Source organism: Mycetomoellerius zeteki, unplaced genomic scaffold (genome assembly GCF_001594055.1).
Source record: "Mycetomoellerius zeteki isolate Tzet28-1 unplaced genomic scaffold, Tzet1.0 scaffold58, whole genome shotgun sequence".
NCBI lineage: Eukaryota > Metazoa > Arthropoda > Insecta > Hymenoptera > Formicidae > Mycetomoellerius > Mycetomoellerius zeteki.
In genome coordinates, this window is record NW_017257588.1 from 1446360 (window position 1) to 1461006 (window position 14647).

Genomic DNA, 14647 nt, shown 5'->3' on the forward strand with positions numbered 1-14647 from the left:
TTAAAAGATATGACAATTGGACACCATTTACTTGCACCTTCGAGGAGGCGAATGTGACGAAAGGATAAAATGCATGTCATACTTTTACGACTCTTTGTAATGCGCGAAGCATATGGTACTGTGGCGGCTGTCGCTCCTTTACGGCACTGGTTTCTACTTCGACGTTTTTGGTATTCAGGCCACGCGCGTCAAAATCACCAGGTGGTAAAAACTCGAATGAAGGGCGAGTGCAGCGATTCTCGAGATGTTGCGATACTTACAAATCTTTACCGTTGTTGTAAAAGAAGAAAAGACGAAAAGAATGGAATTTAAAGAAAAAGAGAGTAAGAATTTTCATGTCATTTCATCTATAAGTAAAAATCAATGAACTAAAAAGAAATAAACAAATTACTCTACAAAACTTTCGTTACATCGAGAAAGCAAATTTTTTTGCAAAAATGAGCAGCTAAATCTAATTAAAAAGAAACTTTATTCCGTATTACATTTCAACAGAAAGATCAACAATTTTCTTTATTTCTATCGATAAGTTTGTCTTCTTTTTCTCGCGACACACACGAGTAACTTTTCTTCAATATTGGCTCGTCGACATGGTTTTTCATTAAGAAATAACGCGAGTCAGCAATATTTCCAAAATACGGTACAATAATTCGTTTCCTCATGCACTGTTTATACCATTCATATACCTTCTTCATGGAGCCTCTTTGTCGAAGTAACTCCGCAAGACGGCTCGACTGCCGAGGAGCTTTCGTGCTCGTTTTAATGAGCTTACCCTGAAGGCTTCTGACGTACGTCTCGACGTCGATGCTTCTCTTAACGCCTACAGCCAGTTCTCGTAGGCTGTCCTCCAAACTCCCGTAATCATTTCCAACTTCGCAGGGTCGACTGCTTTCAGTCGCGTAAAATAGCCGACATTTGTCACCATCACGCAACACCTGGGTGGAAGGAAAAGTCCTGGGAGAAATGTAATCGGAGAAAACGAGCAATTTCGCGTAATATTTTCCCCTCCTCCCTCTCGTCATACAAAAATCAATTATCTGAATTGCAAAAAGAAATGGAATTTGTTTTCTGAAATTCTAAAAACTTTTATATTTATTATAAATAAACATACGTGAAAGCACAAGTGAGAACAGCTTTAACGAACTTGCGTTATTAAATTTTCTTACAGATATCCAATAACGTCCCATAGCTTTCTGCATATCGATCAGGACGCTTCTGTCTGCCCCTTTAATGCCGAAGAAGACGCGCACTCGCAATAACTTCGGCAGCGACTCATTTCGCTTTGCTAAAACTTCGTTCCGAGTTCTTTCAGAAACTACTTTTTTGCCAAAGGGGAACAGCCAGTTGTACGGAAATGAATAAGTGCTTCGCGGTAATTCAATTCTATCGCAATCCGTCCGTTTGTCAGATGTAACCTGCACATGGTTTTGTTGTAAGATATTTATCAGTTCTCTTATTATCTTGGAGTTGATATTAAAGTTACTTTTTCATGATGAGAAAGTTAGGCAAATTTTGGTATAAATAAAAATAAAAATTAATATTAAAAGTGTAATAATACATATAATAAAATAAAATTAATTAATATTAAAATAAAACATGTTTAATTATTATATATATAATTTATCCTCTTATTTATTATTATTTTTAAATTTGCGCAAAAGATTACAAAATTCAACTAATGCCAATAATACATTAATAAAAAGATGTAATATTATCGATTATCTAACCCGGTATTGATAGAACATTTCCTTTGATCCCAATTCCGGTTCTACTGGCACAAATATAATCAACCGACGAAGTTCCGGTCGACGTGAAATTGGATACTGGATCATACTCATCTCGTCGCCAAAGACGGCTGCCAGTTCTTGCTCGTGTCTAACCGATCGATGAAGGTACTCACAAGCTGTCAGATCGCGATTCATCGCGAAAATTCTGTATTGACTTCTCGCTGGAAACTTGAGCATTTCGCAATATCGTTCGTGTTTGCAATGGATCTTTGCCTCCGAGTTGGCATCCCTTTCTTCGCTGCTTCTTTTTTCTTCGCCGCATTCGAGAACGTCGTCGTTGCATTCGCGACTTTTTTTATGGTCCTCGTTTCGATAATAACGCGTGGTACCATCACTTTTAACCTCAAGCATATCCCCAAGAATACCGACAGTCGTGAGAATCGTTTGTGAATCAGTTCTAAATTCCCAAAACTTACAAGTCGACATTGATCTACCGCCGCAAGTAGCACAAGTTTTCCAGAACATCGCGTCATTATCGAAAATCTGACATCAACGAAATCTTCTTTAATAAAGGGAATTATTAATGTTGAAACACGTATAAGTGAAATATGATGGGAAGACTCTAGTTCGTACGGTGTAATTTTACAGCTGACGAATCAATCGATAAAAACGCACTGTTATGTATCAATATTATATTCTAGGCGTAATAAAAATAGAATTCCTATATGAAATTGTTGCTATCGATTTAGAAAAAGTGAGATAGCTTGAATTATGTCTTTCTCTTTTTAAAGTCTTGAAAGAGAGATGCTGAGTGCGGTCCATTTAGCACTACAAATACTTTGAAGCTTTGATTGACCAATTAGAAGAAAAAATTTCACTAATTGATCAATCAAAGAATACTTCAAAAAATTTGTAGCATCAAGTGCATCACAACCGCTGATATGATTCAAGTTTTTCTAACGAAACATAAAAGCTGAAATTAAAGAATGCACCATCTATATTTATTCTCATACAGTACAGATCATTCCAGTAATATTACAGTAACATTGTAATATTCCAACAATACTAGAGAACGTTACTGCAAATGTTGCAACAACGTTACTATAAGCTGTGTACTGTAATTTATGTTACACTGATTGTGAGTATGCGTACCGTGATTTTTTACCTTCAGATTAATTTGGTCTTCCATTGAAACTTCATAATGACCTCTTCTCGACATACTGATGCGGACATTGTCGGGCATCGATAAAGTACAACTAACTACTGACTGATCATAGAACACGGTGGCGTAGTCTTTGTGCTCCATGCGGAAAGTCAACAAGATCGAGACAAAATCGTCCCCGATCGATATCCTTGTCTGTTTCTCTTGGCATTCGATGTGTGGTACGGACGAACTTTCATGCGAGAACTCAACGTCGGAAGACAATGTGGAAGCAGCTCGATCACCATATCCTTTCATTTCAAATGTTTCCATAATTCCGAAGTATTTCAATTCATTTTCCGTCCATTCGCAAATTACTGGCTGTTCCTCTATCGTGTAACCAGTAATGATGCATGTGCCATCTGATGAAAAAATATCAAAGACAAATGAAATTTGATAATAAAAAACATCAAATAAACATATTTCTTAATATATTATATAACATATTTGTACCGGGAAATGTAACAACCAATTCTCCATTTGAACGTAGCAACGTATCGGTACCGTCGGCACGACGTGTGAATACCTCATTGACCTCGTAATCCAACGTTGTCCTAACGAGCAATCGATCGTGTTCACTTACGACCAGATCGTTCAGCACCTCGTAGCATCTACCATCGTAATTCACCACCGAGTATCGTAACACTTCACCTACGGCGAATGCTCCTGTTATCAATGAATCGTCTCCCTTGCTCTAAGAAATGTTTAAAGGTGACGGACATTAAATACCGTTTATCGTAACAAACTCGACGCTCTATACACATATATGTATAACTTCAACTCGATTTATCTAGTAAGTTTCCTAAAAATTTTTAGCCGAAAATATTTTAAAAAATGATAAAATGAAACAATTTTTATTTTCAATATAGTTGTCCTTTATTTTAATATATTTTTTAGAACGATGAATTAATTTTTCTATACCATTAAAAAATATTTAAAATTTTTGTACTTAAAGTGGTTTAACACCGCCGAGATTACTTTTTCTGGCAAATTTTTTCCACGCAGATCGGATTTTAGAAAAATGAGAAATGATCTCTACAGGGTTATAAAACATTTTAAGGGTAAAAATTCAGAATATTTTTAGCGGTAAAAAAAATTAATTCATCATTATAAAAAAATGTAGTAAAAATAAAAGGTAATTGTATTGAAACATAAAAAATGGTGTGTCATTTTATTACTCTTTTCATATGTTGAAAACTTTTGGATCCATACTTTACGTACAATTAAATAGTAATTTTTGGGGAAAAACGATGTCATTGTACGAAATTAAACTTATCTTTAAAATCTCAACTATCAAATCGTTCAAGTTATTTTCGTTTCCCAATTAAAACGAAACTTAACAGTCACGAATTCTCCTACTGGTGGTATATGTTTCGATGGTTGCACGTCCACCATCGATCCGTTGGAACGCGTCTCCGTGGAATCTATGACTTTACCGCTATGCTTGGCCGCCACCGATTGCCTCGAGTTGCCCTTTTTGATCCTAAATTCTGCTGTAGAAGAATCCTCAATTTAACTGAAAAATTCTCGTTCTCTTCGTAGTTGACCCGTGTTCTTGTATACTTTTTGGATCCGTCTTGTGGATGGATTCATCGCGCGATTGCGGCTTGTTGAAGTCCATGCACGTCACGATGACGCCATTCGAGCGGAAGATGATGACAGTATTGTCGTCCAGATACTTTAGGACGGTACCGTTTCTGAGAAAGTTCCGACAGACTTCACGGACTGCACCTGCGCGCCCGAGACGTTTCGAAACGTACGATTGTCGAATGTAAAATGGATTTTTGGTACCGTCTCCGATGGTTGGTTCTATCAATAATCCTGAAGGCCATGAAGCTCGAAAGTCGAAAGTAAAATTTTGCCAATGGGAATCGGATGAATTTTCAACTACGAAACGTAAAAGAATCATTCAAATAATAAAGATGTCTTTTTTTTATTGTCTGCCATTGCATGAGAATCGTTACCTGGTAAACACCAACTAAAAGTAACATAACATCAATGTTATAATTTCACTCAAAGTAATTGTAATATAACACATGTGATACATGATAATTATATTGTTGAATGTGAAATTATTTATTATGGATATTTATTTCCTGACTATACCATTATTTTATTTGATAAATGTTTAATAGCTCTAAAGCCAGGTCTTAATTACCTAGTTCTCTCCTATTCCGGTAGAAACTTAACACAATTCCCCTTTTCGTAGTTAAGTGAAATGTGCCTGTTGACTGACGGTGACTAACTCTGCCAGACAATCGTAAAGTGCAGTTTAGCAGAGTAACAGCGATGCGTAAATTGCGGTCCCCATGAAGCCAGTCTTCAAGTTCAACCCGCACCGATGTATCGCCATCCAAAAGAAACTTTTTGCTATGATGAATCACTTGAACACGAAGACTTCCAAGATCGTATCCAACGAAGTCGTACGATCCGCCCGTCTCGTCACATTGAGACGATAGAATTTTTTTCATCGGTAAGAAGGACGTATCGACATCATCTATCTTTGTGTCCGATTTTTTCCTCGTCATTGACGTTTTTCCACTCATAACTCTTCCATCCGCCCATTTGCTTTCGTTGTCCGCCATCGGCGACTCGTTCTGCTTCTGTCTTGTCATTTTCTTTTCGTCGACATTCTCCACTGCCATCTTCTCGAATTCCTTCGTTTTGAAAATTTTCTTTCGCTCATCGCGACCCTCCTTTAGATGACGCGCTTTCAGAGAATCCCGAAGTATGAAGCACTTGTCGTCGAATATGATCGCGTCGTCTTCCACCTCGATGGAATTCTTCATAAATCTTCCTGTCAAGTCCATCCTATGCGATTGGCGCGTCTCCTGCTCTCGTTTTATCCAATTCTCTTCTTTCTCCGCGATATATTCACAGAATTCATGGAGTCCGATGGGCGTACATATACTTGACAAGCACCTTTCTTCGGACACATTATTCACCGCATCGTTGTTGCTAAAGTAAAGCAGCAGCGAATCCGTCGGCTCGAAGTATCTAGCTGCGAAACGATCGAAACTTTGGAAACATTCGTGGACGACTTGAAGAAAAACTCGGCTCGAGAGTAACTCGACGTCTTCGTATTCTTCGAGACTTGGTCTTTGGTAACTTCTCTTCTTGAAGACATTCTTACACAAATATCCCGGAAGCAATGTCTCTCTAGCGTCTGTTAGCGTGAACAAAAACGGACAGTCGGTGAATGCAACTACCGGCTTACAATAATCAATCTCGGTGTCGCTTTTACAACGACGTAGTCCGGACGCAATGGTTGGAGGTGATGTAAAATTTGGCACGCTGCATCCTCTTTTTATCGTTGATCTCATGTGTTTTAATTCTGACAATTCATCTCTTGGCAGTTGTACCAATCGCGCTCTTGCTTCGCGACTACCACCGGAAAAGATCAGGTCGTCAAACATCAAGAGATGTAAGTAGTGTACAATTTCCTCGCGACTGACCTTTTGCTCTCGATTAAATGCACGTGTGATATTGTCCAAATGGCAGAAATACATATCGGATTTTAACCTCGTCGGTACTTCGTGATTCCTCCAAACATTAATTATTCTCGGATCCCATAGAACTCGTAGAACCGCGTCGTCCAGATGAGTAGCTCTACGATCGTGAGAGTGACGGATGATCACGCTCAAAGTGTCTCCGTACGGTATAACTTCAAGATCAGAAGGCTGCAACGATTGGCTGGCACCGTCAGCACTGGTATCGTATTCATCGATAAGCTCGTACTCAAGATCAAGTAGTTTCAGCTTAGCCTGCATATTGAACGTAGGGCTCCGCTCAGCTGTCGTTGATGTATTCTCGTGTCTCGTATCGGCGTCGCTAAATCCTGTACCGTGATCGGCAAGAAAACACCCGTCGGACGAGGTCGCAAGATTGTGTTCGACCTGAAGAAGTATCGCGCTCAATATCAATGGAGCGCCAATATATTCGTTAGGTATGTTCTTCAATGTATCATCGTAAATCTTAGTATTTACTACCTCTCTTTTATCAACAATTCTTTTCTCCAGCTTCATATTTTTAAGATACTTTGCATGCTGTCGGTAAAGTTCGTACAAATGATACAAAGTGAAAAGTATTCTATCGTATATGTATCGTTTCAAAGACGCCTTCTCGATAGCATTAACTGTTTCCGGGAAGACTGATAGATCGATAGTAAGAATAGTTATGTTGGAATACATCGGATAAGCCGATAGATTAGCGAATCGTTCGTGCGTAACTTTCCAAAATTCCAGTAACTCGATTTCGTTGATATGATGATCTTCAAAGAAGAGCGTTTTATCTCGGATCGTCATATCATTTTCTTCCGTTTCACGATGCCCAACGTATTTCTCGTCGGGAAGCTTAATCTCTAATATACAGGTCAAAGGAACTCCGACGCTTAACAATTCTGCTGGTAAATCAGGATTATGAAACCCGCTAAGTACAACATAGAGATTCAGTCCATCAAAAGGTACGTTATCCGCACGTAAACGTATATTCGCTTTGACATTGAATACGTATTCAGTCTTGCTACTATAGGCTCTTCGAGGCTCAATAGTGCTTCGCGAAAAAGCTGAGTAATGAAATTATTACTATTATGTAAGCCGCTGGAGAGAGAACACGAGTTACAAAAAAAAGAATATAATATGTTTCTCTTGTGATTGCTACTTATCGAGCAAAGAAAACAATAGAACGTACTTATCATCTCACACGATTAGAGATGTAAAATTATCATCAAATACATGTGACGATTACTTACGTAATGTAAGTAAAATTACGGTAAGATGGTAATTTTGGTTATTTTGTTAATTTTATGTAGAAGTAAGCTGTATTTACGTTTTTCACACTGATGTTTAAGACATAACAACATTCTTATGAAAATCTCAAATAAAATAAAATACTAAATTTTCAGACAATTTCACCGGGAGCCAAAATCCGTAAGGTTGGTGCAGGGTTGCCTTTCTCTAGTTACTATATATCTAATTTCCTAATTACTATATAATATATGTATATAGTACACTGCCATGTAGTATCAAAATATTTAATAAAAAGTATTTTATAAGTTAAATAAAATATTTTAATTTATTTATCTCAAAGGCTAAATACTCCTTATGAGTTTTATATCAAAATTTTTAATTTTAGTAATTTGTTTCTAAATTACCATTTTACCAATCATTTTACCTTTTCAAAGTTACTTGATAATTTATCATAATTTATCGAATAAGTTACCGTTAGATTGGGCCATTTTTATCTTCACATACGACATAGCTACATCATATTGTTAAAGGCTTGTCTTTAATGTTCTTAAAATGAAAAAAAAAATACTGGTATATATTTACTTGAGCTGTCAATATTCTGAATTGTCCGATATTCTTCATCGATTTTGCAGTCTAGATCCGCCTCTACTTTAAGTCTCCCAACGTACTCGGTTTTGGCGCGATAGATCAGATACTTTATGAGCCGTGCAATCAGCCAGGTAGAGAGATGGCCATTGTTTTCGCTTAAGACCGTATTCGCGTAATGACAGATACTCTCGACAGCAGGACATTTCTCTGGATCTTGTTTCGACAGCGTTTTCACAGTGTCTATCGTTTTCTGATAACTGAGGGAATAAATACACGCCTGCTTTTCTTCTTCGACGGTTTCACTGAAGAGAGAAATGTAGCGGCTGTGCTCGACAAATGTCTCCACCATCATCGTTACTATACACCACCAATGATCATCGTTGATCAATACGGAATCTAACGCACTACGCCAATCATCTTTATTATGTATCTTTGTTATACTTTCCTGATTTTTGTTAACAATGTTGGATTTTTTAGATTTCTTTTTCATTTAGAGGTTATTTTATAATATTTGAGAGCACCTAGGCTAATGATCACACTTGAACGTGTCAATAAATCATCGAATAAATGAATGTGATAGCGCCTATATCTAATTTTTATCAAAGCACACGTGTCATAAAATAATAAATTATGCATGCATTGTATCGCGGAATAAGAAGTTATTTGTGTGTGAAAATTATTTATTTTAATATCATTATACACACATATATTCAGTGTAATGATATTAAAATGATAATATTTATTACAGTGAATATATGTAAAAATTATGCAGTTATTCAAATTAATTCGAATTTTTGTACTGATTAATTCAAAATGTATTTTATAGTTACGGAATTTATTCGAAAACAGAGTTTATGCAGCATAAAACTGTGGGCATGCAGGAGTTGTAGCGGCTCATGCCCGGCTAAATGTTGCAGAGAGCGATCAGTTCTTTTTTTTTTCAGCTAAGGGATAAAAGTAAATCGAGCATTTCACAACGGGGACACTGGTAATGGAAAACGTATTACCGGAGTCGTAAGTTTCGTCAGTAGGGACATGGGTTCCGACATTATAACACGGATGTGCAGGCTGTACTTAACGACGAAACTCTGTGGAAACTGTAATTTTCGTGCGAGGGGACGAAAAAGTAGTCGATGCCGTGCACAGTACGGCCGTGGCGTGGAACGCGTGTAAAATACGATCATGGTAAAAAAAAAATTAAACAAATGGGATGCCTAAACGTGCAAAGTTACGCTTAAAACTGTTTTCGCATGTATATCTCGGGCTTTCGCGAAGCAAACGCGATGCGATGTTCATCAAAATCATTGGACATTATTGATAAATGCAAATGTGCAAATATATTGTTTGTTATATATCTCTCGCATTTTTAAAATAAAAGCTAGAAGCGATATTTTTTACAAAATTTTTGTTACCGTATATTAAAATATTTACAGTATAATAAAAAGTACTCAATTATTCTTGTAATTTCAATTAAATTGATATTCTGCTATAATTCCAATTCTCCAATGGGAGCACCGCCTATTAAATTTACGTAGATTTGGAAACGCTGGGCAATTTAATTAAAATGTATACAGCACATATGGATGCGCTATCATTCAGACTTTATCACAAAATAGAAGCGCACAAGATTATATTATTCCAGTCGCCGGAAAAATGGGTGAAAAATTATTGAAAGAGATAACTTAAATATATATATAAACGTGTTTTTTTTATAATGGAGATCTCAATATCCGAAAGCTCTACCAGCGTGAATAATGAGATTAAGTTTCTCTCGTTTCTTTAAACTTCTGTCTTTTCTCCGTTACTCAACATTGACATCTACTTTTTTTATCACTTTACAAGCTATATCAATCTTTGGCGCAACGATTTTTGCTGGTTTAGCCGAAAATGAAAGATGATTCTGTCGACTCGAACTATGGTCGACTGCGGTGTTTCGTCCTGGTCCCCACTACTGGACTCATCAGTAAGTGGAATCTGCCTTAGACGCCGGGGAGAATATTAGATCAAGATTCCATTTAAAGGGAATTCGTGTGGCTGTGGTGCTCACGAGTCCTCGCTAGACCTCTGGTGGTGAGTCGCCACAAATCCATTAATGTCGTACGTCAGATTCTTAAAAATCCTGATAGATGAAACGCAACTTGAGTTTATGAGAAACATTTCTGCATGTGTGACTCGTTTCTACGTATGGTTTAATTATCGCTCTGTTAAATTTATTACGTTTACAGGAAGGTTTGTCGGAGATAGATGTGCAACGCACAGAAAACGGGGGCTTTAATTAAATTTGATAATGAAAAAGTTTATTGAGTCGCAGCAGAATTGGTAAGAGGAAGAGAGGAAAAGATACGCTAATTGGCCGACAGTTTTGCGTCCAGCTAGCACGCAGTGTGATAACAAAAAGATCTACCTATTCACCCCCTTTATGTCTCAAAATGGTGCGAGCACGTTTACGGTGCCGCATGGCAAGCGAGAGGTTTGATTTTAATTAAATCATAATGTAGTTTTGCTGGATGCATAGCTCTGTACACGACTGTGACTCCAAGGGCCCAGCTTTTCCATCGTGCTCGCGTCTAAAGCGCGCTACGAAAGCACGTCGTTATCTCAGTTTAGTTCCGGCGTGCTGTTTTCGGAGAAGCGCTGAAACAACGAGGCGCATCGCGATAATGACCGAGGTACTCGAGGTACCATTCGCCACATCTAATTCCCTTAATAAACAAATCTTTATTACTCGCCTGTACAATGGAAAAGATACAATTATATTACATAGTCACGAAATAAAAATAAACTCTGTTTTTGTTCATTAATGTTTGTTCGTTCGCCGGCGTCACTATCTTATATACGTCCCATAATTCTGTTCCTTTTTGTAAAGGAATTTGTCCCATTTTTCCTTAGATAAACGAAGGGCATTTGCAATTAACGTCACTCCTGCAATGAAAAATTTCTCTCTGTATAAATGAATTTTCTATCCTTTAAAATAAACATAGAAAATTTACGGATTGATCAATTATTTAACTTTCGTCATGTTTTTTTTTTAAAAATGAGTGGTCACTGAAACCGGATCGTGTAATATAGTGACAATTACGAAAACAAATATTCACACATGACGGTAGCAGAGATTACGTTTGCGTGAAAATATTTTCATTTCTCATAATGCGGTCAAATGCATAATGTATTTTGAGGTAGTGAATATTAATTAGATTCATGTAGAATACATGAGGATGATATTTCACCATTTCGCTTACTATGTTTGAGAAGAATCTAACGTCATAGAAAATATTCTAATAATTTCCTTATCTTTCGTTATTTATATATCTTCATTTAAGAAATTGAAATTAATTTAATTATATTTAAACAAATTTAAAGAGGAATAAAGATTTCTTTATACATGAATAGAATCTGAATAGAACTTAAATTGAAAATTTAGGCAATTCTCTTTTATCATTACGTCGTCGTATCATAAAAAATATACTATTAGTCATATTTCCCGATGAAAAATGTATTTAGAATGAAGTATGTATATAGAATTTTCTTTGATTTCTATCAATGAAAACGAAAGGTTTACAGAATAAATAACCGGAAGATGGAAATGTATTAGATAACGTTTGAAAACAAGTTGCCATAAAATCAACCAATAAATAAAACTGTTATTATAACAAGTAGTAGGTATCGCATTTTCAAGTGTACAACTTAGTCTTTCTCTTGCAAAAACTTTATATATTTTCTTTTGTATTTCTGCATGAAGGCACGCACTCTCGGCGTACGGAAATAGTTTGACAATTGAGATGCAAAAGAAGAGGGTACGAAATACTTTCTTTGTAGGCGAAGCACCGAAGTAGCCAGCAAAGTTCTCGAGTTACGAAGACTGAGAAGTATAAACTTCTATATATTAAACTACAAACAAAACTTTACTCTGTAACTGTTCAAAAAAGAATACAGATAATAAAAATTAAAATCGGAAATTTTCAGAAATATAATGTAATTCACATATTATCGGATTACACTTCCATTATCGTTTTGATATCGTAACAGAACTAAAAGCAGATCATGATTATGTATTGAACCAAATAGTCATAGCGTTACAATTATATAATGCTTTTTAATTTTTTATCATTATGTCACCATTGTTAATAGCTATAAAATTGTGTGCTTATGGCCGTATTTTATATTTTATGATTATGCCGTAAAAGAGATAATCTTTGTGAGAGTAAATTGATTCAAGTAAAGAGAAATAGACAAAGGAAGAAAGGAAAAAAGAGAGAACAAATTTAATATTGTAATACAATGTTGTTAAACATAACATAATTAAATAATACGATTAATGTATGGAATTGATGTGGTTAAGCATGAAAATTAATGCATTATTAAGTGTTAATCTATTGTATTCATTGATTTTAATATTATATCAATAATGAAGTCTAATTGTTGACTCGATTAATCGATGAGTATAGATTAATAACACCCTCATAGAATGAATTGAATTGTTAATGAATGCCAATATATGCTAGTGATGTCCTATATTCTCACTTAACGCTCTCTGTACAGTGTGTCCCATTTTGAATAATACATATATGTATATTTAAATAATTTTAAAGAGAGAAAGAGAGAGAGAAAATGTTTTTGGAATAATGTTTTAAACAAAAATTTGTTAAATTTATTTTTATGAGTATCATTATACATATAAAAGCCTTAAAGTAAAGTTGTTGAAAAATAAATATTTTAAAAGTTATTTTATATTTTATCGAAATGTATCAAAATTAAAATACATGACATTCTACTTCTTGAGAAATCAAACAGTTTAAAATAATTTTTTTAAACAATCTATTCTTTTTCAGTTCTAGACGTATTTTTAAAAAAACCGGACATCTTGTATAGCTCTAGAAAACATCGATGGACCGTAACATTTATTCTGATTTCTGTTGTCAGAATTCCCATTCTATGGTCACCGCATGGTCGATCAGTAGCTCTAATTCACTTGCAGGCGAGCGCTCAAGAGTACAAGCTGTACTTGTTCAAAGACAAATTTGCCTCGGTTAACATATGTCAGTAAACAAAGCAATGTACTGAATTTTCATGTCGCTAGTAACAATTACTAAAGCAGTTACGTAAAGTAACATTGCACTTAAATCCATTTCTATGATATTGTAATTAATTTAAAGTCTGTAATTGTAATTAATTTATTTTTAATCTAATATGTTTAAAATAAATTGTGCCGTGAACTTACTGAAATTGTAAATTTAGTTGAATTATCTATAATTATTTTAATCTAAGAATAGAGAGCACATATGAGTAATGTTCTATTTAAAATGTTCTAAAATTTACTAAAACTCTAAATATGTAGGATAATTATTTTTTTTTAATTTAAATCTTTTGTCAATAAAATAAATGATAAATAAATAATGATAAATAAATCGTTGATTAAAAAATCTCTGAATAATATTATAATCAATTTAACAAGAAGAAAGTAAAAATAAGATTGAAGTCATTAAAAAGTTATTGTAATTATTTACTCATGATAATATTCCATGTCAATTTAACTAAACTATTTCAAATTCATTTAATTGACTGCTGCTCAGAGAATCGATTTTGAGATAGTTGTATGGCCGGATGAGCGGATCTATGAATGAACGGGATTGGGTCAGTTTTCGAGCGGTATCAGAACTGTGGATATCGTAGGTAGGAACGATGATAGGTAAGCCGTCGTAATGCGTCGTCCCATTTAAACCCGGAAATGTAATGAGGTGGGAGGCAAAGGGAAACGACAACCCAATGGCGAATAAGAGGAGGATAGTTGGTATCGGCCGTGCAACCGATTTGCCCGAGCGATAGTTTGAGTTTGAGCGAAGCACTGGCGTGTTCCTAGCGATGACCCTGCCGGGAAACTACGCGCCGCTCTACCTTGTGAACCCGACAAGGACCACTTATCTCCCGAGGCTAAATCCTAAACCAAGTTTGGTACCGTAGTCAGGATTGGCCTTCCACGACTACGAACTCGAAGCGAGCCAGCTACTCGCTATTAAGCCGTACTCCATGCAGTCTTGCATCTTTGCAGATCACCATGACCTGGCCGCAAACCGCGAGCTAACTATCCTTCGTAATTGTTTCCATTTATCTCTTTGTATTGTTTATTGTCGAACTTGTGATGCGGCAAATCGAAATTGTGATGCAAAAAATTGCCTTTTTTTGTTAAAACAGAATATTGTGTAAGGCAAGACTGAAAGAAGCAATGGAAAAGGACGGTTTTGCTGAAATATCTTAAAATTTAGCTACATACAGATCTGAAAATAATTTTATTGGACCATCATTCATCAAAATAATTATGTAAAATGCTTAAACTGGTTGCTAAAATGTCAAAACTTCTTGCAGCATTGCTTATTATGTTTGAGATTCCT

The 14647-nt window shown here is 35.7% G+C and overlaps 1 protein-coding gene across 1 annotated transcript; it reads right to left on the reverse strand.

The window, feature by feature from the left end:
* Window positions 1-480: 480 nt before the first annotated feature.
* Window positions 481-8681, reverse strand: LOC108728069 (uncharacterized). The gene is made up of 9 exons (XM_018456425.1): window positions 8256-8681; window positions 5084-7489; window positions 4489-4812; window positions 4285-4418; window positions 3379-3619; window positions 2890-3287; window positions 1723-2267; window positions 1164-1407; window positions 481-932 (listed from the first exon to the last, which is right to left on the reverse strand). Exons 1-9 carry the CDS (start codon window positions 8611-8613, stop codon window positions 498-500), a joined length of 5085 nt encoding a protein of 1694 aa, XP_018311927.1. The 5' UTR covers window positions 8614-8681; the 3' UTR covers window positions 481-497.
* Between the last annotated feature and the right edge of the window lie 5966 nt (window positions 8682-14647).

Coding starts and splice junctions, on each gene's coding strand:
- LOC108728069 (XM_018456425.1), bottom strand. CDS start 8,613: ATGATGGTGGAGACATTTGTCGAGCACAGCCGCTACATTTCTCTCTTC. Junction 7,490..8,255: donor TCAGAATATTGACAGCTCAA/GTAAATATATAC, acceptor TTCATTACTCAG/CTTTTTCGCGAAGCACTATT. Junction 3,620..4,284: donor CATCGAAACATATACCACCA/GTAGGAGAATTC, acceptor AACATTTCTTAG/AGCAAGGGAGACGATTCATT.